The 24,119-nt window shown below is 59.4% G+C and overlaps 2 protein-coding genes across 3 annotated transcripts; both read right to left on the bottom strand.

Annotated features, from left to right (window-relative positions):
• Positions 1-362: 362 nt before the first annotated feature.
• AMDHD2 (amidohydrolase domain containing 2) lies at positions 363-10,399 on the bottom strand. Of its 2 annotated transcripts, XM_047713069.1 has the most exons (12): positions 10,215-10,376; positions 9,768-9,904; positions 9,546-9,685; positions 4,122-4,266; positions 3,571-3,625; positions 3,178-3,390; positions 3,006-3,094; positions 2,782-2,926; positions 2,601-2,708; positions 2,378-2,446; positions 1,056-1,157; positions 363-606 (listed from the first exon to the last, which is right to left on the bottom strand). In XM_047713069.1, exons 2-12 carry the CDS (start codon positions 9,828-9,830, stop codon positions 518-520), a joined length of 1,218 nt encoding a protein of 405 aa, XP_047569025.1. In that variant the 5' UTR covers positions 9,831-9,904; positions 10,215-10,376; the 3' UTR covers positions 363-517. The 2 variants fall into 2 exon arrangements, with proteins under 2 accessions (XP_047569025.1, XP_047569024.1); XM_047713068.1 differs by lacking the exon at positions 4,122-4,266 and having other exon boundaries at positions 10,215-10,399.
• A 137-nt stretch (positions 10,400-10,536) lies between these two features.
• Positions 10,537-15,905, bottom strand: ATP6V0C (ATPase H+ transporting V0 subunit c). Its single transcript, XM_047713070.1, has 3 exons — positions 15,669-15,905; positions 11,436-11,619; positions 10,537-11,293 (listed from the first exon to the last, which is right to left on the bottom strand). Exons 1-3 carry the CDS (start codon positions 15,745-15,747, stop codon positions 11,089-11,091), a joined length of 468 nt encoding a protein of 155 aa, XP_047569026.1. The 5' UTR covers positions 15,748-15,905; the 3' UTR covers positions 10,537-11,088.
• Positions 15,906-24,119: the final 8,214 nt, after the last annotated feature.

The raw sequence follows: 24,119 nt of genomic DNA, 5'->3' as shown, positions 1-24,119 counted from the left end.
CTCAGCTCCACAACCAGTTCTCTCCTTGTTTGAAATCCTAGGAATTAGCCCTTCCCTCGGTCCCGACACGTGAACTTCTGAAGCTGTGTGCGCTCGCTGTCCCCAAGCCCCTTCCTGTCCCGCTTTTCAACTAGAGCCAAGGGCTTCCCCTCTCACCCTCCACTCACGTCCAGGCAGCACCTCTGCCTGTGGGTGTTCAGGCCCCGGACACATCTGCGCCACAGAGAGGGGTCCCCACAGAGCTGGGAAGAGCCAGAATCCAGCCACTCCCACTCCCAACCCTGAGGCACAAACACCCACACCCAGAGAGCCACCAAGGCGACGGCGCCCTGCTTGGAAGCAACACTCGGAGACCAGACAAGTCCCTGCCGGGCGCGTGTTTATCCAGCTGCCTCCTGAGAGGAGGCCTCCACCTGGGGCAGGGCGCCCACTGGCTCCCTGGAGACCTGCTCCTCCACGGCTCGGCCCTGACAGCGGCTGCCTAAGGCTGGGCGTCCTTTCCGGCGGTGGTCCTCGGTCACTGCCTGGCCTCCTCCGCCTGCCACACCAACTCGCCCGAGATGTAGGTGGCCCGCACATGGAGAGAGTCATCGAGCACCACGAAGTCTGGGTCAGAGGCGGGTGGTGAGGAGGCGGCGGGGGTGGGGAGGGGAACGCACAGGCACCCCCATCCCCACCCAAATCCCAGGAGCTTCATTACCCCTGAGAGAAGCTCTGTTCCCATCTCCACAGCCACCCAGGAGCTGGTGGGGAAACCGAAGCTGGCAAAACGATTTGGGTAGGGCACCCCAACCCCTCGCAGGCTGCCCAAGGTCCGGGAGCCAGTGTTCCTGGCGGTGGGGTACACGGGACAAAGGCCCAGGCAGCCCCCACCAGGCCTCGTCTCATTCGCCAGGAAGCCTGGCCTAATGGGAAAAGGGGCCCAGGCTGGAGGTGGTGGTGGGCAAGGCCACCTGGACACAGGGAAGCCCCCACCTGCCCTGTACTCCACCATCCCGAGTACTGCGGGAGCTCCCAAGTCCTCAGAGGCCCGGGCGCCCACACCAGGCCCTGACCTGCATCAGCCCCGAAGTCCAGGGTCCCCTTGCGCTTCTCCAGCCCCAGCAGCTGAGCGGGGTGCAGGGACGCAGCCTCCAAGGCCAACTCCACACTGCAGCCTGCTCAGGGGACACAACTGGGTGACCACGCCTGCCCCAGCTCTGCCAGCAGCCCCTCCCACAGCCCCTCCCACAGCCCACAATCCCGAAGCTCCAAGGCCTAGGAACTGGGTTCTGCCAGGGTTCTGCAGCAGGGTGACGAGGCTCCACCGCACCCCAGTCTAAGGGCGCTGCTGGGGACTCTTCTCCTCGCTTGCTCACCCATCCCGGGCCATCCGGCCTCCCCTCCCCACGAACAGATGCTCTGGACCCAAAGGCCTGCAGGCACCCCCCCTCCTTTGGGGTCCCAGAAGGGCACCCCCACAAAGAAGGAGCAGCCTGCGCATCGATGAAGTCACGTGGTCTTGCCTTTCTATCCCTGCTACCCCTCAAGAGGCCATGTGACTAAACCCCACTCTTCCTGCCCCCCCATCATCCCCCCAGCTACCGGCCTGTCTCCCTGCTCGAAAGAGCATGTCAAGCTCTGACACCCCAGATGCCACCCCAACCCCACGGCACTACCAAGCATCCCTCAGGGCCTGGCCAACCACAGCCTCTACCAGACACCCCTGCCCACCTTCCCCGCAACAGGCCCACCCCCTTAAGAAGCCCAGAGCACAGGGGCGCCTGGGTGGCTCAGTGGGTTAAAGCCTCTGCCTTTGGCTCAGGTCATGATCCCAGGGTCCTGGGATCGAGCCCCACGTCAGGCTCTCTGCTTGGCAGGGAGCCTGCTTCCCTTCCTCTCTCTCTCTGTGTGTGCCTCTCTGCCTACTTGTGATCTCTGTCCTTCAAATAGATGAATAAAATCTTTGAAAAAAAAAAAAAAAAGAAGAAGAAGCCCAGAGCACAGCTCTGACCCTCTCACACTTCATCTCCCTAGCTGTGGACCCATGAAGGCCCGCGAACCCAGAGGGTCTAAGACCAAGGCCCAAGCTGTGGGTACACTGAGCTCTATTCTCCCGTTGGGTGCCACGGCTTCAGTGCCGTCACCCTGGGTCCCAGCCATCTGCCTGCCACTGTCTTACCCCGCCCAGGAGCTCCCTGCAGGGGGACCTCGGCCACGTTCCCAGTGCTCATCCTCTAGAAAACTCTGCCAGACGAGGGCTGTGGGTGTGAGGCTCCGGTGGTCTCCCGGTGCTTCCCTCCCACCTCCCCCAAATGTAGCTTCCACCCTCCACACACGCACACGTCCACCCACACATATGCACACACACCCCCTACCCCACACCAGCCTCACTGACCTGTGGCCTGTAGGAAATGCCGGACACACACATCCATCGGAGCTATACTGCCACTCAGTGTCTTGGTGCCTTGAGAACAGAGAGTGCAGGCTCTGTGGGACCAGAGACCACCAGACACGCAGTGGGGGGTGGGCAGCGGGCTGGCAGGGCACGCCCACATCCCACGAGAGGCCGAGGGCCTGTTCTCATGGGGGCAGCCGGCAGGGACAAGCAAGTCGCTCACCTGCCACGTAGGCTGTCAGTCCATCTACTTCCACCTCCTGCTGCCCCAGCGTGTGCCGGCCGTCACCCAAGCCCAGGGCAGGAACGGCGTCGGTGACCAGCACCAACCCTGTGGGAGGAAGGGGCTTCAGACCTGCCCCACAGCGCACTCCCCACCGCCCCCAGCCCGCCCTGTCACGCACCCTGGGGAAGGGCCCGGTGGGCGATGCGCAGGGCTGCGGGGTTGGTATGCGTGCCATCAGCGATCATCCCATAGAAGATGTGGCGGCCCGGTGGCAGCCGGTCACTGGTCAGGAGCCCCACGATTCCTGGGTCACGGTGGTGGAACTGGGCAGAGATTGGAGTCGTGAGCTGAGCGAGGGCAGGAGCCCCTGTACCCGCCCCCCCCACCTGGGGGACGACTCACAGGCAGCATGGCGTTGAAGAGGTGGGTGATGAAGGTGGCCCCACACTGCACGGCTTCCTCCGCGGCCTGCAGGTCAGCCACCGAGTGTCCTGCATGGGGGACCAGGACTCAAACAACATACCCAGCCCAGGACCCCCCATGTGCACACACACCTGGAGGCGGCCCGCCTCACCTAGGGACACACAGATGCCCCGGGCCACCAGGGCCCGTATCACCTCTCGGCTACGGCCCAGCTCGGGGGCCAGAGTCACGATGCGGACGTTGTCCAGGGCCCCATAGGTGGTCAGCACGTCGTGGAAGGCATTGGCCTCGAAGGAGCGCAGGTGGGCTTCGGGGTGTGCACCTCGCTTCTCCCGGCTGATGAACGGGCCCTCCAGGTGCACCCCTGGGAGGAGGGGGGGGGGGCGGATGGCTCCAGCATGCCTCCTGCCGCACAGCCCCCACCCCAGCCCCTGTCACCTGCCCGACCTCCCTCCCCAGTTGGGCCTCTGGAGGGGGAGGGGCTGCCAACAGGTCCCCGAGGAGCCTCCCCGGGTGGGGGCAGGGAGAGGGGTCAGCCACTCACCGAGGACCCCTGCCCCATGGGGACCACCACTCTTCACGGGGATCTGAGGAAGGACCTGGGGGGAACCAGCTGTTAAAGCCCTGCCCCCTATGGCCCAGCGCCCAGAGGTCACATCCCAGCCAAGGTCAGAGATCAGCCCCCAGTTGCCTTCCCTCAGGTATTAGAAGATAGTCAAAGGTCCCCAACCGTGGTCAGGGAAAGCACAGCACTCAGAACCGTCCAGATGGGGAGGAGTCATGGAGAACACAAGAGCAGCTGCCTGCGATGACCAAGAGAGGAGGAAGGAGCTCCTGTGCAGAGGGCAGGCACATGGACAGAGGGCCACCCCACAGTCCTGGCCCCTCCAGGTGGCCCCCGACCAGGCAGCAGCTGGGACACAGTGGGTGGCATGCTCAAAGGGTCCGGACCCGGACACGGTGACGGGCCTGGCCTCCTGAGCTGCAGAACCAGAAGCATGGCTGGAAGCAGGAAGAGTGCGTGCGCTCCACGCAGAAGCAGGGGCTCGAGGGCGGGGGAGCTCGGTGCGAATGGGGCTGGAGGTTCGGACAAGCCGCGTCCCAGCTGAATGCCATCAGGAAGGTCCCTCGTGTGTAACAGGTGCTCACATGACCCATCTCAGGACCAGACAAGCAGCCAGGCCTCGAAGCCCACACCTCTCTCACGAAGGAACGTGGAGAAGGAAGCGGACAGGGAGCCCTGCAGGACAGCAGAGTCCCCAGGCTGAGCTGCCAGATAAACACGCCCACCTCCAGAGCTCCCCTATCCTGGGCAGGATAAAGGGACTGACTCAGAGGAGGCTGAAACCTCGCGTGACCTGCAAGATGGGAGATGAGCAGAGCCGTCCAGGGAGGCCAAGGAACGGATGCCAGGCAGAGGCGGGCAGGTGCACGCGGGGGACACGCCCTGCACATAGAAGCCGCGCTGCGGCCCCACTGCCTTAGTCCTGGCCACGCCTGGCACCTTGAGAAGCGGGGGGGACCACAACAGACACGCCATCAAAGAGCAGCTGTGTCCCGAACGTGCCCGGCAAGCAGCTGGAGCAAACCGGAAGGTGTCCAGACGGGAGGTGGATCGAGATGCACACACCCTGCAGTTAAGTGCAAGTTCATGCTCTTAACACGGTCAGCATGGAGCCAGCGAGGCCTGTCCCCGCTGACCAGGGACCTCGACGAAGGGGGCCTCCGTGGAGCCTCTGCAGACCTGAGACTCCCAGCAGCCTGCTAGAACCTGACCTCAAACAGCCAGTAACCGAACCCAAGAGAAGGACGGCAGGAGAACAAGGGAACAAACAGCCCGAAAGCAGAGTCAGAGGAAGAACGAGAGAACCCATCCAGGAGGCCCAGCAGGGGAATGATGGCGCCCAGGAGGAGATGACAGAGAAACGGGGCAGAAAGTCACACGGAAGTTATTCAAGACAAGCAAACAAAACCGAAAACCAGATTGAGACAGCCAGGCCATACTGCAGGCCAGCACCACGGATGACCTCCCTCAGGGCCCTGCCCGTGTCCCCCTCAGGCTTCAGAACCCAGGGCCAAAGGGAAGGTTCCATAAGCCTCCAGACGAAGAAATCGGTCACACACCAAGTATCAGAGGTTGGGCAGCTTCTGACTTCTCAAGAGCCACCTTGGCAGTTAGAAAACAATGTAACAATGCTTTTAAAATTCTAGGGCAAAGTCACTTCTAACACAGAATCGTTCCCCAATCAAGACAGTAAAAACAGGGGGACCTGGGGGGCCCCTTCGGTTGAGCGTCTGATTCTTGATTTCGGCTCAAGTCCTGGTGTTGAGGGCGTGAGATCGAGCCCTGTGTCAGGCTCCACGCTCACCAGAGAGTCTGCCTGGAATTGTTTCCCTCTCCCACCGTCGTGGGCGCTCTCTATAAAATAAATCAAACTCGGGACACCCTGGGTGGCTCAGTGGGTTAAAGCCTCTGCCTTCAGCTCAGGTCATGATCCCAGGATCCTGGGATCGAGCCCCACATCGGGCTCTCTGCTCAGCAGGGAGCCTGCTTCCGCCCCCCTCTCTCTGCCTGCCTCTCTGCCTACTTGTAATCTCTCTCTCTGTCAAGTAAATAAATTAAATCTTTAAAAAATAAAATAAATCAGGGACGCCTGGGTGGCTCAGTTGGTTAAGCAGCTGCCTTCGGCTCAGGTCGTGATCCCGGCGTCCTGGGATCGAGTCCCGCATCGGGCTCCTTGCTTGGCGGGGAGCCTGCTTGTCCCTCTGCCTCTGCCTGCCACTCTGTCTGCCTGTGCTCGCTCTCGCTTCTCTCTCTATGACAAATAAATAAATAAAATCTTAAAAAAAATAAAAAATAAAAAATAAAATAAAATAAATCAAACTTAAAAAAGAAAGAGTAAAAACATTCTCAGGCCTTCAAGATCTCGAAAACTCGACCTCCCATGACCCCTTCCTCCAGAGGAAGCAGGGAGATGTGCTCCAGAGCGAAGACAAAAACCAGCAAAGAAGAAGACCCAGGATGGGGGATGGACGCCCAGCGGAAAGACACTAGGGGAGCCCCTCAGGTGACAGTAAGGGAGCTGCCGGCACAGCTTGGCCCAGGGAGGCCAGCAGCCAGTGCTGGGAAACAGGTCCCGGAGGCTGCCGCAGGAAGGCAACGCTGATGGACACGTGGCGTGTCCAGATGTCCCGAAAGAAGAGTGAGCTCCTGGCAGGAAGCCCGGAGTTGAGTCACGAGTTAAGGGAACAAAGAGCAGGACTTCCAAGGAAAGGAGAGCAGCCAGGTAAGAAAATGGGACGTGCAGAGTAGGCCCCACCTAGTCCTGCAGACGGACCTCCCCAAGGCAGCGGGCGGCTGTGTGGGGAGGATGGGGGCTTCTTCTGCTCCTCGGCTGGGCGGCAGACACACGGCCCTAAACAGAGAAGTGAAGCAGGAGTCCCAGCACGGCCTTATAGAGACAGGAGAGCAAATTCCAAATATCCCGAGCTGAAAGGGACGGTCTCTAGATGGGAGTCCGTGGGGGCAAAGGGCTGCTAGCTTTCCTAACCAGCCACGGTTAGGTCTAAGTTCACTGAAGATTAGAAAAAAGAAGGTAGGGGCGCCTGGGTAGCTCAGTGGGTTGAAGCCTCTGCCTTCGGCTCAGGTCATGATCTCAGGGTCTTGGGATCAAGACCCACATCCAGCTCTCTGCTCAGCGGGGAGCCTGCTTCCCCCTCTCTCTCTGCCTGCCTCTCTGCCTGCTGTGATCTCTGTCTGTCAAATAAATAAATAAAATTAAAAAAAAAAAAAAAAAAAAAAGAAGGTAACGGTTGAGTTTTTCCAGAACAGATCTCTTCCCCCCTGGAGCAGGTGGGCCTGCACATCAGAGGCTGGGCAGTTCTGGGACACATCCTCTAGAACCCCCGCTTTCAACCTGCCCATCTCTATATGGGACAGCACGAAGGCTGTCATCCACATTCCACCGGGAGACCGTGTTGTGATGAGTGTCAGGTTCTGTCCTCTTCTCCTAAGTCCTCCGAGGAAGCTCAGCACCAGACACAAGGTTCTTGTGAGAGGAGGGGTGAGGGGAGTACTTCAACCCAAGGGGAGGATGGGATTGTGGGTGAAGCCTGTCTTTGCAGGGGGGACACTGTGTGGGACATTCTAGGGGGTTTTGCAGAGAGTCTCCCCCGGGAATGACACACAGGAAGAGGGGACCTGCGCAATGCTGTGCCCGTTGCTGGCTGCTCTCCCCACCTGGGCTCACGGGCGCCACCTCCAACCCCCTAACCCCCAAGTCTCAGATTCAGAACTCGAAGTCCTAACAAGACACTCAGGATTTACTTCACCTTTCAAAACAAAACAAAGTCTCACAAGGAAAACTAGGGTATGGTAAGTGGGGAGAGCAGCATAAACGACAGGGTAGAGGTAGAGAAGATAAGGCATGTTCCAGACAGGAAAGCAGAGGGAAAGGTCAAAGGATAGAGGGCATGTGGGGCCAGAGGCAAAGGTCTGCCTGCCAACAAGAAGGTACTAGATCTTGGTGAAGCATATGATGGACTTGAAGCCGAGAAGGACACAAACAGATCTTCCTCCTGGAAGAGTATCAAAGCATAAAGCTAGAGGAGACCCCAGAAAAGGAGCACATGGTCTCAGGGGACCAGAACACGATGATAAAAGATCTGGGTAACTTCTGACAAAGGCGCAATCCAGTTCTGCCCAGTGTGAGCTAAGCAGGACAACCCTGGGAGGTTATCCCAGGGAACAGTCCTGTAGTTTCTAAGACGATATTGGAATCAAATTTTTACATTCATGCCCATCAAAATTCTAGTTTCTGCTAAGGCCTTCAACCTGCAAACGTTTATGGTGGGTGACACGTTCTAGCAAGACAACATAAGCTAGAAGTCCCCATGTCCAGAAGCCCCTTGTCCTGTAGAAGACCACCTCATCATCTGTGTGGCAAGGGTCAGATGTGCTGTGGAAAGCGTGGCTGGTGTGTGACCAGAAAGTAGAGCCAAAGCAGCAGCAACACACAGAACACGGCAAAGGCCTTCCAGGCAGAGGGCCTGGAGACAGGAGAAAGAACTACCTAGAATGTCTGGAATGTGCCTAGGGAAAAGACAGAGGCCCGGGCAGGTAGGGAGGGAATGCTCAGAAGGCTGGGGTTCACACTGAGCACAAAAGGGGAGGGGACAGGGGGAGTGAGCTGAGTCCTGCACCTCCTGAAGGCCTCTGTGGCAGGACCTAGAGCAGGGACAGCAGCTGGGAGAGTAGGGAACTGTCACTGAGCCTCACTGGTGAGGCCCAGGAAGGGGGAGGACAAAGAACACAGAGGCAATAAGGTGGGCACCTTCCTCAGCTCCAAGCCGAGGAAAGTGCAGACTGATGACCAGGAGAGAAAACGAGGAACCACGTGCTGGTTTCCAGCAGCACACGGAGCTTAGTCTGTAACCTCTGACTCTGGGATGGGAGGCCTAGGGAAACTTCCAGAAAGATATCCACAGCTGCCAGTGTACCAACGGCTTACTACAGACCACACACAGTGCTGAGTGCCCTAACCCCAACACACAGACACGGCCGTCATTCTCAACTTAGACTCGAAGAAACAGAATCAGAAAAAAGTAAAGGCTGTCTCGTGTCCCCAGATGACAGATGAATTTAAGAGGCCCAAAGCCCACACCCGACCTCCCCCAACACCCAGCTAGGACTCTGGGCCCACACATCCAGGAGGGACCCCACGATGGGCAATGTGACCCATCATCACAGTAAGGAGCCCGTTCTGGAGAAAACCACCACACTGGAACGAACAGGAGGGATCACAGCGGAACTGCCCCCTCCCTAAACCCAACTCCAGTAACGGAACAGCCACGCTTTTCAAAACTCGTTAAGCTTCAAGCAGTCCAGAGGCACAAGGAACACACTCTGGTCTCCAAGAGCTCGGGAAGAAGGAACATTCGCGACCGCAGAGAGAACACCCGACAATAAAATAAAGAATAAAATCAAAGAACCCACACGGAAATGAACACAGTTTCATGGGAACGGGCAAAGCGAAAGGAGTGAGGGATGTCGGGGTAGATGAGAGCAGCAGAGAGGATGGACTAGTGTAGCTGGGCAGACAGTGAAGCTTCTTTCTGGAAAGCACATTCAATTGGAGTCACAGAGCACAGACAGGTTGCAGGGGGAAAGGATAAACCTGACCAGCAGCTACAGGTGCGGCCATCAGAAGTCCCAGCAATGGGTTTCTGGAGCCCAGAGGCAGCCAGAGGGCAGCGTGGAAAGGACATGTGGCTGGGGAGGACACCGGGGCAGCACAAGTGAAGGCCTAGGGGACAGCTGCAGAGACAGGGACACTCTGCCGGTGGGGGAACGCCCGAACGAGAAAGCCTAGGGGCAGGACCCTGGCCCCCCCGTGGAAGGAGGCCAGCAGGTGAGGCCAAATGCTAGGCTAAGAGGGGTCTGTGGGAGCACGCATTTGAAAAACATGGCGGGGCTGCTTCCGGAGGCCCCGTTCCTCCAGACTGGGAGCCGGACCTCACCTTGTGATAAACCTCGGGTGGTGAGGTGACCAAGGTGGGGCAGAAGGAGGTGACTCCGTGCGACAAGATCCTCTGGGCCACCAGGGCGACCCCCGAGCCCACGTCCTCCGAGGCCTGAGAGAAGTCAACGCCAAATCCACCTACGGCCACACAGAGCAAGGTCGCACAGCGCCCAGACCACTTCCTCTGGGTCGCCACCCACCCGGGAGCCCCAGGCCGCACCGTTGATCTGCACGTCGATGAAGCCGGGCGCCAGGATGCAGCCCCCGCAGTCCCGCTGCTCATCCGCCACTCGCCGCTCTTCAAAGAACAGTTTCTCGGGGTCCAAAATGCGGCCTTCGCGCACCCACAAATCCTCCCTGTGGCCAGAGCCAGGCGGGGAGAGGACTAAGATCGCCTACCCGGCACGCACCCTGCGGCCCACGCGAACACGGACCGGCCCTGAGCCCCGCACCCTCGCAGCGCCCAGCCGCGCGCCCAAGAGCTCCCGGTCCCGCACCCCACCTCTGAGCAGCTCCCGGTCCCGAGCCCCACCGGCCCTGGCCCTCACCTCAGCAGCGGCCGGCCCCGCGCCCAAGCAGCTCCCGATCCCGAGCCCTACCGGCCCTGGGCCTCACCCAAGCAGCGCCCGGCCCCGCGCCCGAGCAGCTCCCGGGCCCTGGGCCCCACCTGAGCAGCGACCGGCCTCGCAGGATGCGGCAGTTGGTGAACTGGAGCACCGGGGCCCGCGCCTCGTCCTGCCCGCCGCGCATCGTGAGCCACCCGAGCGGGCGGCGCCCGGAGCCCCGCAGCGGAACCCGCTCCCCGCGCACCCGGCCGACTGCAGGCCGCGGAGCCCGGCCTCCACCCACGTGACCCTCAGCTGACTGAGACTGGTCACGTGACCAACACACCCACGTGACCAGCGCCCTTCGTCTCCGGTCCCGCCTCCATCCCTCCCTCCCCCCCCCCCGACCAGCCCGGGGGCCCACACAAGCGGTCCACACAGGCGTCCAGTCACAACCGAGAACTTTATTGGACATGGCTCGGCTCCGGGCCTGGCAGGCCCAGCGCTCTGGCCCCGCGGCCCCGGCAGCCGGGGCTGGGGAAGGGTGGTTCCATCCAACGAGTCTCAGAGCAGACGGTAACCCCACAACGCAACACTACCTAAGATTACTATATAGTTGGGAGACAGAGGGCTGCTCCACAGACGTATGAACAGGTCAAATCTTTATAAATAATAAACATCCAGTGAAGAGAAAATGACAACTCTAATTCATCCTTATACACAGAGCACTCTAGGGCAGATGAGTGGGGGCGGCAGAGGCCTGCGTCCTCACTGGTCGGGGGCCTGGATGGGTAATGAGTGGGCCCAGATGTCCACGGCACGGGGCAGGCGGGGGCAAGGCCAGGGGGAACAGACGATGGGCACTAGGACACTGCGCATTTACAAGACCAACTACTGGGGGGGCAGCTGCCCCGTGCGTGTGTGTCAGGCTGTTCATCTTGGAATGCGGGAATGGTCTTTACATCCTATTCTGTGGCTGGTGCACTCGGAGAGGGGCTACTTTGTGGAGAGGATCAGGGCAACGATGAGACCGTAGAGGCCGAGCACCTCGGCGAAGATGAGGATCAGGATCATACCCACAAAGAGCCGGGGCTGCTGGGCCGTGCCGCGCACGCCGGCGTCCCCCACGATGCCGATGGCAAAGCCGGCCGCCAGCCCGCTCAGCCCCACACTCAGGCCAGCACCCAGCTGGAGGAAACTCCTGGGGGAGAGGACATGGGAGAAGTGTTAGCAGCCTGCTGGGGAAACCACCCGCCCCACGCCCCCGCCCTGGCCCTCCTGACCCCATGCGATGGCCTGACCCCAGGCAGGGCAGCATAGGCGGGGAGGGAGCCAGCACTCACTTGTAGAGGCTGATGCCATCATTCAGGGAATTAGCGATGAGGACTGCCACCACCAGCCCGTAGATGGCGATGATACCAGCCATGACCACTGGGATGATGGACTTCATGATCAGTTCTGGCCGCATGACGGACATGGCTGCGATGCCGGTGCCACTCTTGGCTGTGCCATAGGCGGCACCCAGGGCTGTGCGGAGAGCGGGGAAGCCAGGTCAGCTCAGAGTACTTGGGGTCAGCTACTCCCTGGGAGTAGCTCTGGCATGTCTGAGGGACATCCTAAGTTATCACAACGGAGACATGAATTTGGCACCTAGCCAGGGGTGGGAGGTGGCCCTCAGGGGCAAGAGCCCCCACCAGGCACACAAGGAATCCAGATAGCTTTCCTTCACCAGAGGCCCCTGTGGCTGTCGCCTATCTGCGCAGCCGCTCTGCTGTGAAATGTAGGCCCCACCTCCCAGGGAGCCTCCATGCAGCTGCCCACAGCCTCCAAGGTGGAGCTACGACAGGTCCAGCAGCCCTGTCACATGGAAAAACGGGCAACTGTGCCACTTAAGACTTGCTGAAGATTCCGGACACCTTTTTACTGCCTGGAGTCATGGACATTCAGGTCCGAAATGGCCCGACAAAGCACAAGGTGGTTACATCTCAGCAGCCCAGTATCAGGCCAGACTCAGCCTGTCTGCCTTGGGGCTCCAGCCAGGGAAAACACGCTGGAAGACCCTCTCACTACACACAGGGCCTGACCACAGGGTCAGGGAATGCTGGCCTGGCAAGTCCTGGCTCAGGCCACAGCGTCCCGCACTCCCCACCGCTCCCAGCTCTCCAGGAGGGCTAGCATCTGTTGTCAACAGGCCGAGTGCTTTCTCAGCCACACAGCAGGCCCGAACCCTGGAGTTTGGGAAGAATCTCTTTAAAGAACCAGAGTAAAAAGGGCGAGCCAAGGAGAGGACAGGGCACAGGGAGCCACCACCCAGGCAGACCATGAGCCCTTGGCATGCACAGAGGCCTTGAGCGCCTCCAGTAATGGGAGTGGGGGGAAACCCTGCGGTGGCCTGTCTCCTCTGATGCTGTTCCTCCTCCCTCTTGCTCGGTAGGGGGTGCTACTGTCTTCAAAGTTCCCTTCTCCTGGCCTCAAAGTCTAGAGCAACTTTTGCACAGAACAGAGCTACAGGGGGGCCCGCAGGGTCTCCCAGGGTCTCACCGCACTGCCTGAGCAGAGCTTAACATGGCTCAGAGGTGGAAAAGACCAGGACAATCCCAACCATTTTTCTGCACATTTTATTCATCTGTTTGGGTCACAAAAAAGGTCTACTCTCTATGCTCATCACTGAGCAGTGAGGAGGTCCAAGGAGCTCTAGCTTCCCAGGGCTCCAAGCCTGGTGAGGACACACGTGGCACCTCCACGCATGTTCTAGGAGAGTGGGGAGGCCGGTGGGGGGGAGGTGTCTGGGGAAGGGCTCCATAGAGAAAAGGACTTTGGGTAGAAGTATGAGTGAGCAAACAGGACTGCAGACGACATGAACGGAGACATCCACCAACATGGCACCAGGCTGGGAGCTACCAGAAAGAGGAAAGAGGCAGGGGTGGGAGCAGAGGGACCTATACTGCCTCTGCCACTCGGTCCCAAAGGCACCCAACACCACCACGCCTGGGCATTCGGCACTATCAACCCATGGCTCGGGGCTGGTCTTCATGAAGCTCTTCTGGAGCTCTCCTGGTCGCAGTGCATTTTGGGGGCTCCTACTGCAGGCCCAGCACCCCATCGGGCTGCATCACATGCGTGCACATGGCCAGCGCCATGGCCCGTTCCTCAAGTGGACAGCACAGGAGACGTGTGGCACTGAGTGAGCAGCGGATTACTGGGAAGTCAGCGTCCCGGAGCGGGACGCCGCCGGACAGGTGAGCGGGGCTCTTCCCAGGAGACGGCAGAAGAGCGTGCGGCTGGAGGTGAGGAGGCGGCGACATGACCCAGGGAAGGAAACAGGGCTGAGCACGAGGGAAAAAGCAGCCTGGCCTGGGCAGCAGCAGGTGTCCACAAAGGCCAGGCCCTGAGTGCTAGCTCTGGAGACAAGCCCTACAAGGTCCCAGACCGAGCAGAGGACAGAAAAGCGTGTGATCAGGAGGCAGTTCCAGGAACAAAGCACCAGAGGCAGGGTGCCTGCCAGGAGGGAGGAAGTCAGAGGGACTGCGGAGAAGGAGCAACCAACGGCCTGTGGAAGCCCCGATGAAGAAAGAATCAACAGGACTTTTGTCACAAGAGAAAAAGGGGAAGCAGGGAGGGAGACTGGGCACACCGGAGCAGGCAGCACCCGTCCTCAGGGGCCCGGGGCAACCAAAAAACCCTAGACCACTGATCCCTGGTTCTCAGGAACTTCCAGAGACCTGCTTTTGGGTCAGGCTCCCTCTGAAAGTATCAGGTTCTAGGAGAGGAAGAGATGTACCTGGTGACCGGAGGCAGGCCAGGAGCGGGGTACAGATAAAGGGCTGGGGGCAAACTCAGAGCTTCAGGAACAGGCAAGACAGCCCGAACTCAAGGAATTCTGGGGCAGGAATATCCTGTCCTTCACTGATGTTCCTCCGTGCGGGCACATAGAAGGAGCTCAATTAAGATTTGCTGAATGAGTGACTGACAGCCACAAGGAACCCACAGGTGGCCAGGCAAAGCAGAATCTCTGAAGGCATTCTGGAGGCCAAGAGCAGAAAAGGCTGGGGGAGGGGTCACAGCAGCCCGCTCAGAAGTGCTGGAAAGTAGGCAGCCCCTGCAGATGTGGAAAGAGCAGGCATTGCCTGAGAGGGAAGGGGAAGTCCAGACCACTTCTCCCACCACAAATGACCCCTTACTTGCACGTGATGGGAAGGGCAGGGCAGGGCACACTCAGCAACTCATGACTGGCAGACAGGCCCAGGCAGAGGGAGGCCAAGGAGGGAGCAGAGTCCCCAGGCCCCTACCCCCCAAGTGTTTACAGTCAGCAGAGACTGTTTGGAGTTCAAACCCTCCCCCTTCTTGCACAGGGAGCCTCCCCAGTCCACCAGGTAGGGTGGGGCAAGGCGGAGTCATCAAAACCAAAAACCAGACCTACCCAAGAAGGCCCAGAGGAGACCAGGTCAGACCAGTCCACAGGGTTGCAGCGGAAGGACTAACCTTCCTGGGTCCCACATTCCTGGGCCTGGCCCACGTGCCGTTCTCCCAGATAGGCCAGTTTTCACTGAATTCAACAGTCCATGGCCGTCAAGACCCAAGTTCAAAAGAAGGGGTGCTACCAAGAACCTGGAAAGCCCTTCTCTTTACCTAGAGGAGCCCTCCCCAATTTGGGGCCTCAGGAAAGGGAAGTCACGCATCCTTTCATTCATTCATTGGGCCCTAATCTACAACACTCTTCCTTCTAAAGACAAAGGTCCAATCCCCTCAACGCTGAGGCTTCAGCCACCCTCGCTCAATCACCCAGAGGGACACTCTTGGAAAGTGGGCGCGCACACACAGTGTCGTTGCTGGCCTGCCTCCCAGACACCCATCCTTGGCCCGGAGCCTGTTCAGACCCCCCACCCCATTCCACACAATCCCACCTCTGGGTTCCGGCCAGCTCTCAGGACCAATCCCTCAGCCCAGTTTTCCCAAGCAGTCCACACGCCCCGCAGGACTACTGGAAAACAGTGACAGGCCCTAACTAGAAGCGTCTGCCTCTGGGTGCAGACCCACTTGACCCCCGCCGGGGGTGGGAGGGTGTGGGTCGCCAAAAGGGCCATGGCTGTGTACCTTGGAGGGGAGAGCCAGGACCTCGTCCATCCCCTGCCCCCACCTCCGCCGAACAAGGCCGGCCCCGCGTCGGGAGAGCTCTCCGAGGTGTGATATCACACCTGCCCGCAGGATTGGGGGGGGGGGGGTGCGGAGCAGGCGCAGGACCGCGCGCCCCCACCCCAGCCTCCCTCCCGCCTCTCCTAGGGCTAAGATGGCAGCGGCGCCGCCGCCCCACCCCCGCACCTACACCGACAGGGGCAGGGCTGCCGGCTACCGATCCCCGGGAGATCCCCGGGGACCTGCACCCCAGCCCGCAAACCCTGCGCTCCGCAGTCCCCGGGGCCCCGACCCCCGCCCGCTGTCACGTGAGTCCCGGGACCCCAACAGATCGGAATTACGTCAGCGTGACGTCACACCCCGAACCCTGGGGAGATGCGAGAACGAGCCCCGAGCGCCCCGGACCCCCCAGCCACCCGGGTCCCTCCTGCCGCGGCGCTCACCGCTGAAGACCATGGCGGCCGAGGCGCCCATGACCGCGAAAAAGGAGGCGTACTCGGGGCCGCTCTTGGCCTCGGACATGTCTGCGGGTGGGGAGAGGGCGAGCTCAGCAGGCCAAGGCGGGGGCGAGGACGGGCCGGGCACGGCAAGCGAGCACGAGCGGAGCAGTCAGGCGGCTGCGAAGGCGACCCGGCCCGTCAGCCGCTGCGCTCTAAATACCAGCACCGCAGAACAAAATGGCGGCCGCGGCCTCGTCACATGACCCGGGCCCCGCCCCTGCGGGCCATACCACTTCGCTCCTGCGGGGGGCTCCACGGCTTGAGGACGCCCTAGTGGTCCTCTGGCCGCTCCTGCACTGTACCGCCGCCCGAACGACCCAGACCAGGGGTTCCGCCCCATCTCGGCCTCCGCGGTTGCGGGGCCGGGCGCTGGTAGCCTCTCACACCCCGTGGCGTTGGGCCCGTCCGACTCGCGAGCGGGGGCGGGGCGGTGGGCCTCCGTATTAGCATACGAGGCGGGGCCTGGGTGCCCCGCCTCCTCTGCGGCTGCGCGGCGCCGGCTGATGTTGGCTGCCGAGTGCGGCTTTCCTTTTCTTACGTTCGCGGTGTAGAGTCGGCTGCGGGCTTCTCACGGCCTTCCCCCAGGGACCCGGGACCGAGGTGTCCCCGGGATGTCTTCATATATTCTGGAGCGCTCCGAGGGTTCGAGCAGACGGAGCCGAAATCCCAAGTCCAGGACGCCGGCCAGTTCTGCTCCAGCCCCCAGGAAAGCCCTCACCCACCTGTGAGGTCCAGGCCTCTACTTGCTGTCCTCCTGGGCCCCCGGGGTCGCACCACCCCGACTCTGTCCTCAGTCTCCTCCAGACACAGACCCCCTAGCTCTAGCTGGCTTCTGGCTTCTGAGAAAAGGAGCCCCCTCCCCCGCATCTGTCCCCTCCCTTGCATCCGGGAGCCACACTTCAGCTGGGGGGCTGTTTCTGCCCCTCAAGATGTAAGCGTGACTGGTTTGAAGCCCTGTCGGTGCTGCGACCTGCGGATGCTTCCCCAGATTTCTGCATGTTCTGGGACCCATTTCCTCCAGCCTTTGCTCGTGCAAAGCCGGCACCTGCAAGGCGGATTTCAAGAACGGCCAGTGGTTCCCTCCCAGCCCAGCACGCAGCTTGGCCTGGGGCTGAAACCGTCCTGCTGATCCCCTGAGGGGTTACCGGCACCCAGACTGGCTGCCTTATCTCTATCCACCAGCTCTGGTTCCCTTTGCCCTTTTGTCCCCTGCCTTTGAGGACTGGGTGGCTGTCATCTGGTCCTTGGCTCCCTTGAGCTCCTAGCCCTCTCCCTAAATGTCCTGCGTGGCAGCCTTCTCCACGTGGGCAGTAGGGAAACGACCCCTGGCCTAGCCCTCCTGCTGGTCTCAGCCCAACCTTGCACAGGAACCTCCTTCTGTCCTCCTCCCCTGGGCCAGGCCAGGTCTTGCATCTTCTGAACTGGCAGCCCACGGGTGTCTGGTCTGTCCTGTTTTAAAAGGGAGGAGGCTGCCATACCACTAGAGGCCTCCTCACCTTCCTCCGCCGCCCTCTTCCTTGTCCCAGACTCTGACTTCTGAGAAGAGAAACCTTCACTCAGCGTCTCCACCTCACCTGCCCTCCCTCCCAGCCCCCTGCCTTGGCCAAGGTCAACTGTGATCGCCATTTCTCTAAGCTGAGGGACGTTTACCAGGCTGAGTGGGCCTCTTTGCTGCATGGCCCGCTGCCCACTCCACCACACCCTCCCCTTTCTCTCCAGCTTACCTCCTACAGCCCTGACACCTCATTCCTTCTTCCTAGGGGCACAAGGAGGAGCAAGGACAGGCGCAGGCCAGGCAGCCTCAGCCTCCCTGCCCGACCTGATGTTCCCAGGGTTTCCCCCATCCCGCCCCACCCCCGGGGCAATCATGTCCTCCAGCTCAGCCATTCTGTCCCTCACCTGCTCCTCTCCAACCCTGATGGCCCCCTGAGCTAGCAAACATCAGAGCTGGCCTCGGGCCTGGCCCCTCACCAAAGCAGGCATGGAGGACCCAGGGTCAAGGGAGCCCAGGCCAGGGAGCCAGTGCTGCCCGGGGTACTGTGTGCAGAGGAAGAATTCAGACCAAAGTCAGGGGCGGCAGGGTATCCCCACCATCAGGAAGCCATGCAGTCAAAAACACAGAGGCGGGCAGAGCACGGAAGCCCAGTGTGGCTATAATTCTAAGACTCAGGGAGACATTTCCCTCCTCGGGCTCGGGGAGCGGGTCAGGCTCACCCACCATCCTCTCATTTTCTGCTCGGTGTGAGAGGTCACACTGGGTCTCCAATGGGGCTGCTGGCAGCTGAAACCAGCATGTCTCAAATGGAGCTCACCCCACCCCCACCTTCCATTCTATTCCACTCTGTTATTTCCATTTTGGGCAAAAGACACAGCCATCCACCCAACTGCTCGCTGCAGCAGCCTTGAGTCACGCCACAGCTCATTCCTCGTTACTCACCGAGCCCTGAGATCCTGTGGCTTCCTGGCTCCTAGCTCTGCCCACCCTGCCGCTGGGCTGCCCTCTGGCTGGGGTCCCCTCACAGCCTCTAACCCGGTTAGCCTGCTCAGTCTTAACCTCCCCCCGCCCCCATTCTTCACCCTAGAGCCACAGGAGCTTCTAACTGGACACATCTGACTGGACACTCCATTCCTGGAATCCTTCAATGTCTTTCTGTCACAGGCTGGAGCCTTTGGTGGTCCCCTCCTGTGTCCCCATCTCATCCCATCATGCTGCTCCCTCCTCACCTGGATTCCTAAGTCTATGGCTCTCTCTGCATCAACTACTCTCCTTCCCTTCTTGTATAGGGAGTGCTACTCAATCTTTAGAGCACCATGCCCTCCAGGAAGCCCTCCTGATTTCTCTTCCTCCCTTCTCAGACCCCTTCTTCACCCCTCACACTCCATTATTACCTTTTTTCACTCAATACTTCCTCTCCTGAGGGTCCCTGTGCCTCTTTTTCTGCCCACCCCCCATCCCTGCTAGGATGCTTGGCACATAGAGCTAATGTTTACTGATCACCAGGTGTGTGCAAGGCCTGTCCTAAGCACTTTTAGGGTATGATGTAATCCTCCTAAAGACCCTTTGAGAAAGATATCACCATGACTCTTCATTTGGTGGACAAGGAAGTGGGCCTTGGAGGGTCACATATCTGGCCCTGGTCAGCCTGCTAAGGAGAAGCGGAATTCAAAACTCCGACTCCCAGCCGGGCTGAGCCCATGTGGCTTACCACACTGCCTTGTTTCCTACATGAGGGGGTTGGGTGAGCATCCAGGGACCAGTGACAGGGCCAGGAGGACTCCAGGGCGCCTTCCCCTTGGCCTCCCACACCAGGCAGGGCTGGGGAGGGGGTGTGCTGTGTGACACGAGGGACACACAAGCCTCTGCCTTCCCCCTCACAGCTAGGTCCCCAGCTGGAAATCACATCATCTCGATACCCTGGCCTGTCACTGCGTAAGTGGGGATTTCTAGGAATAAAGGGCAGGCTTTGGGAAACCCAAGCCAGAGACTCTGATAGGGAGATATAGAGAGACATGGGGCCAAGGGTCAGGGAAGTTCCCTGAGTCCCCAAGAATTCTAAAGAAGACAAAAGGACCAAAAGATGGTGGGAGAGGGAAGTCCAGTGGCACTTGGCAAAGCCCTGAGGGAAGGGAGGGCGACAGCTGGGGAGATAAAGACCAGGAATAACTTTCCGAATGATTGGAAAGATGAACTTACCCCAAGGAAGCCGTTTCAACAACGAAGGGAGTCTGGCAGCTGATGGACACTGCAGGGAGCCTTCTCCCTGCGGACAGTCCTGTTCTTTTTTTTTTTTTTTTAAGATTTTATTTATTTATTTGGCAGACAGATCACAAGTAGGCAGAGAGGCAGGCAGAGAGAGGAAGGGAAGCAGGCTCCCCGCTGAGCAGAGAGCCCAATGTGAGGCTCTATCCCAGAACCCTGGGATCATGACCTGAGCCAAAGGCAGAGGTTTTAACCCACTGAGCCACCCAGGCACCCCGACAGTCCCGTTCTTCCAAGTCACAGGGAAGATACGCCACGGGGACAGAATGCTAAGAGCAGCACCTGCCCTCCTGCGTGGCTGAGTAAAGGCTCCATGGGGCCCAGGCAAGGTTGGGATGAGAAGGAGCAAGACCATAGTAGTGCCATGGAAGGGGAATGTGCAAAGGCAATTTTTCTGGTGTGATTTTTAAAAATTGGGGCTTACATTGAGGCACCTCAGTCAGAGCACCACATGACGCCTGATCTCAGGGTCATGAGTTCAAGCCCCATGTTGTGTACAGAGCTTACTTTAAAAAAAAAAAAAAATTATGGGTTTTTAAATGATAGGATTTTTTTTTAAGATTTTATTTATTTATTTGATAGAGATTACAAGTAGGCAGAGAGGCAGAGAGAGAGAGAGAGGGGAAAGCAGACTCCCCGCTGAGCGGAGAGCCCGATGCAGGGCTCAATCCCAGGACCCCGAGACCATGACCTGAGCCAAAGGCAGAGGCCTAACCCACTGAGCCACCCAGATGCCCCTAAATGATAGGATTTTTTTTTAATTTTAAAGATTTTGTTTATTTATTTGACAGAGAGAGATCACAAGCAGGCAGAGAGGCAGGCAGAGGGGGGGTGGGGGAATCAGACTCCCTGCTGAGCAGAGAACCTGGTGTGGGGCTCAATCCCAGGACCCTGAGATCATGACCCACACCAAAGGCAGAGGTTTAACCCACTGAACCACCAGGCGCCCCTAAAATGATAGGATTTTTTTTTAAGATTTTATTTATTTATTTGACAGAGATCACAAGTAGGCAGAGAGGCAGGCAGAGAGAAAGGGGGAAACAGGCTCCCTGCTGAGCAGAGAGCCCCATGTGGGGCTTGATCCCAAGACTCTGGGATCATGACCTGAGCCAAAGGCAGAGGCTTTAACCCACTGAGCCACCCAGGCACCCCAAATGATAGGATTTTTAAAAAGACTTTGAGAGACAGAGAGAGAGCGCACAATCAAGGGGAGGGGCAGACGGAGAAGCAGGCTCCCCGCTGAGCAGGGAGCCCAATGCATGGCTCGATCCCAGGACCTTGGGATCATGACCTGAGCCGAAAGCAGAGGCTTTAACCCACTGAGCCACCCAGGCGCCCCGACAGGATTTTTTAAAAAAGATTTTATGTATTTATCTGACAGAGAGAGAGGGAGAGATCACAAGTAGGCAGAGAGGCAGGCAGTGAGAGACAGAGAAGCAGGCTCCTTGCTTGAGGAGCAGAGAGCCCGATGTGGGGCTCAATCCCAGGACCCTGGGATCATGACCTGAGCTGTAGGCAGAGGCTTAACCCACTGAGCCACCCAGGCACCCCGATAGCATTTTTTTAAATAAAAAACATCTTCTAGGTAAATACAGCATGGTACAAACCAGGGCCTGACAACCACCACCATCACTGCTAGAGGGAGTCCCAGGGCCTGCCCTGAGGCCTGGGCAGCAGTGTGTGGCCCGCTCTCTGGGCTGCTGGGAATGAAGGGGACCTGACACCCTGCCGGGCGTGGAGAGCAGGTTCTCAGGGTGCCCATGAGGGCATCGTGTGGCCTGGACCCTCCGTCCGGGCTGGTCTTAACTCACAGCCCATCCCAGGCACAGAACTGGCCGCTGGAAGGAAGCAGCCGCTCGTGTGTCAGTGAGGACAGTGCCTGACCTGGGGTTAAGGGACAGCGGGAGGCTGAGGAAGGGTACACAGGTGCATTCCCTGAACATCGCTGCAGATGCTAACAGCAGGTGGCCCCTGGGGCCGAGGAGGACCATCTCCCACGAGGACACTCCAGCTGCACTGATGCTCTAGAAGGAGCACAATTCCCCTTGTCAGAACCTGCTAGACGGGAAGGCTTGGGCTTCCACTCGGGAAGTGAGGCATGTGGAACTGGGGGGGGTGCACCGTGGTGATCCCGCTGATAGCCCTGAGGGTCGGTTAGGCTGGATGCTGGGCCATCCCCACAGAGGGGCCATGTGAGAGCAGGTGCTGGCTGGGATGCGGGAGGGGGGACCCCAGGGTGGGCTGAGCTCCGCACAGACACTGGCCACTGCTCACGGAAGCCGCTGCAGCTGAGGGAGTCAGGCGTCTGCAGTGTCCCCAGCTACAGCCCTGTACCCAGGGCCATCCCCCCCCCCCTCCCCCCCCCCGGGAACAGCCGATGCCACCATCTCCATGTCAATCACAAAATGACCAAATGATACTAAGCACACTTACAGTGAGAAGTAGTTGCTGCAGGGAGTTTGGGGGGTACCCCCAACTGTGGGCCCCAGAAATACTCACCCATCTCCCCTCCAGAATTGCCCAGCTGGGGACAGTAGCATTGGGGCTCCTGCTCAGGGGCCAACAGGCTCCGGGGGTCGGGGGGAGGAAGCCGGCTCCTGGGGCCTCAGGAAAAGGTCCTGGGGCAGGGGCACCCCAGCTCCTGAGGACTGGGAAACTCCGGCCTGGCCACAGGCTTGTGTAAAGGCCTTGAGGCAGCAGAGGAACTGAAAAACAGCCTACCCCGAGAGCCGGCCCCAGGGGCCAACGCAAACCAGGCCGGCCACTTCAGGGCGGGGCAGCAGGAAGGGGCCTGGGGAACCCGAGTGTTGTGGGGGACAGCCGGGAGAAACAGAGAGCATTAGGAACAGGGGTGCTGCCTGCGGTGTGAGGAAGATAAGGAAAGAGAGAAGCAGTTTCCCAGAAGAGGCAGAGGCAGAGGCCTTAGCAGCTCCAGGAGGGGTGGAGGGGTGGAGGGGTGGAGGGGTGGAGGGGCTCCAGCACTGGGAGGAGCCCCACCAGACGGGCATCCGCGCAGTTGCAGAGAAAACGGTTCCTGCGGTGGTTCCTGCGGTTCTCTGTGTGGGACATCGGTTCACCCAATTGGAAGGTCTTTCCCAATGTTCGGAAAGACATTACCATGGATCGCTGCGAACCCCCAGGTAGAATCCCCTCCCGTTGCACGAGGAGGACTTGTTGATACCGGGCTCCCGTGGGTCAGGGCTAGGAGTGATTCTGGACTGAGACTTTGGACCGAAGCCCCTGGAGGCTGTTCCCCTCGCTGCTCCCGGGGCAGTGCGTGTTTGCAGGACGGCACCGTGACCAGGAGCAAACAAAATCCGGACGGACTTGGCCTGCACTGACCGCAGCAGCGAGAGCAGCAGAGCGTGTCTCCTTCTGGAGGAGAGAGATCCAGCCTCAGGCAGGGGCCTGCTGGTCTCCCGCACACCTCTGGGTCGCCATTCCCTGCACACCGCCCCCCCCACCCCGCATTCCCCAGACGTTCTCACAGCAAATACCTCAGTGAGGTTCCGCTGGCTGGCAGTAATTTTATTTAGGACTCAAGTGAACATGGATTAAACTAAGATTTGGCGGCCAAGCCACACACCAGTCTAGTCTCACTTGGTCCCTCACGGTTCTTCATTCATTCGGATGCTCCAAAGTGTCAGTCGGGTGAAGTCCATTTCTCAGCCAATAACCGCCCTACATGAGAACGGAGAGGTGAAGGGATTCACACAACCCTTTCTCCTCCTTAATTACCAGCTCGCTAGGTTTTGGCAAACCGTGGCCTTTGCCAGGCAGTGCGCTTCTGTCGGAAACGGAGCAGGGGCCACCCTCAGACCTCCATGTCATCGCCGGTGCAGCTGGAGCAGACCCCACCTGCAGGCGCCCTCACTCAGGGGTGCTTCTCGAGCAAACGCCCTTCACGGCTGAAACCAGCTGGCCAGCTAGGGGATACACCGCCAGATTCAGCAATCTGAGGCAGGAGGTCTCCCACAGTTGGTGTGTCTGCTCCACACAGAAGTGCCCGGTGATTTTGCTTCCTCGGCCCCAGCACAGAGTTAACAAATTCCGCACAGGCGGGTCACACGAGTGTGTCTGCAAACGCGTGAGGCATTTCGTCCGTAGCCACGAGGCACATGGTGCTGTACTTGTTGACCACGACCCGACACTAATATAATGAAGACCATGATTTTTAATTTAAATTTTAGTCAACATACAGTGCAAGATTGGTTTCTAACAAAACGTGGTTGCTTTCCTACCTACAGGCTTGTAGTGTTGTTCTCTCAGAACAGCGAGGAGGGAACACAGCAGGGGGAGAGGGAGGCAGAAGCGGGCTCCCTGCTCTGTGGGGAGGCTCGATGCGGGGCTCGATCCCAGCGCCCTGGGACCATGACCTGAGCTGAAGGCAGATGCTTAACGACTGAGCCCCCCAGGTGCCCCCTACCAGATTATTCTTATAGATCCATGCACTTCTCTGCCTAACTTCCATGTGGTAGGGGGAAGCGCTGGCGAGGCGTCCTCCACTCCTGCTTTAGTTGGTGACTTCCCCGTGCAAACGAGACATTTGGGGGCAGAGGACGAGGACACTCAAGATGAGCGTCCATTCCGGAGACCTCACTATGCTAATTGGTGGCATTTTTTTTTTTTCGACC

The sequence above is a fragment of the Lutra lutra genome, chromosome 18 (genome assembly GCF_902655055.1).
Source record: "Lutra lutra chromosome 18, mLutLut1.2, whole genome shotgun sequence".
NCBI lineage: Eukaryota > Metazoa > Chordata > Mammalia > Carnivora > Mustelidae > Lutra > Lutra lutra.
Note: the sequence above shows the minus strand (reverse complement) of the source record. Positions and strands in the feature narration are given on the sequence as shown.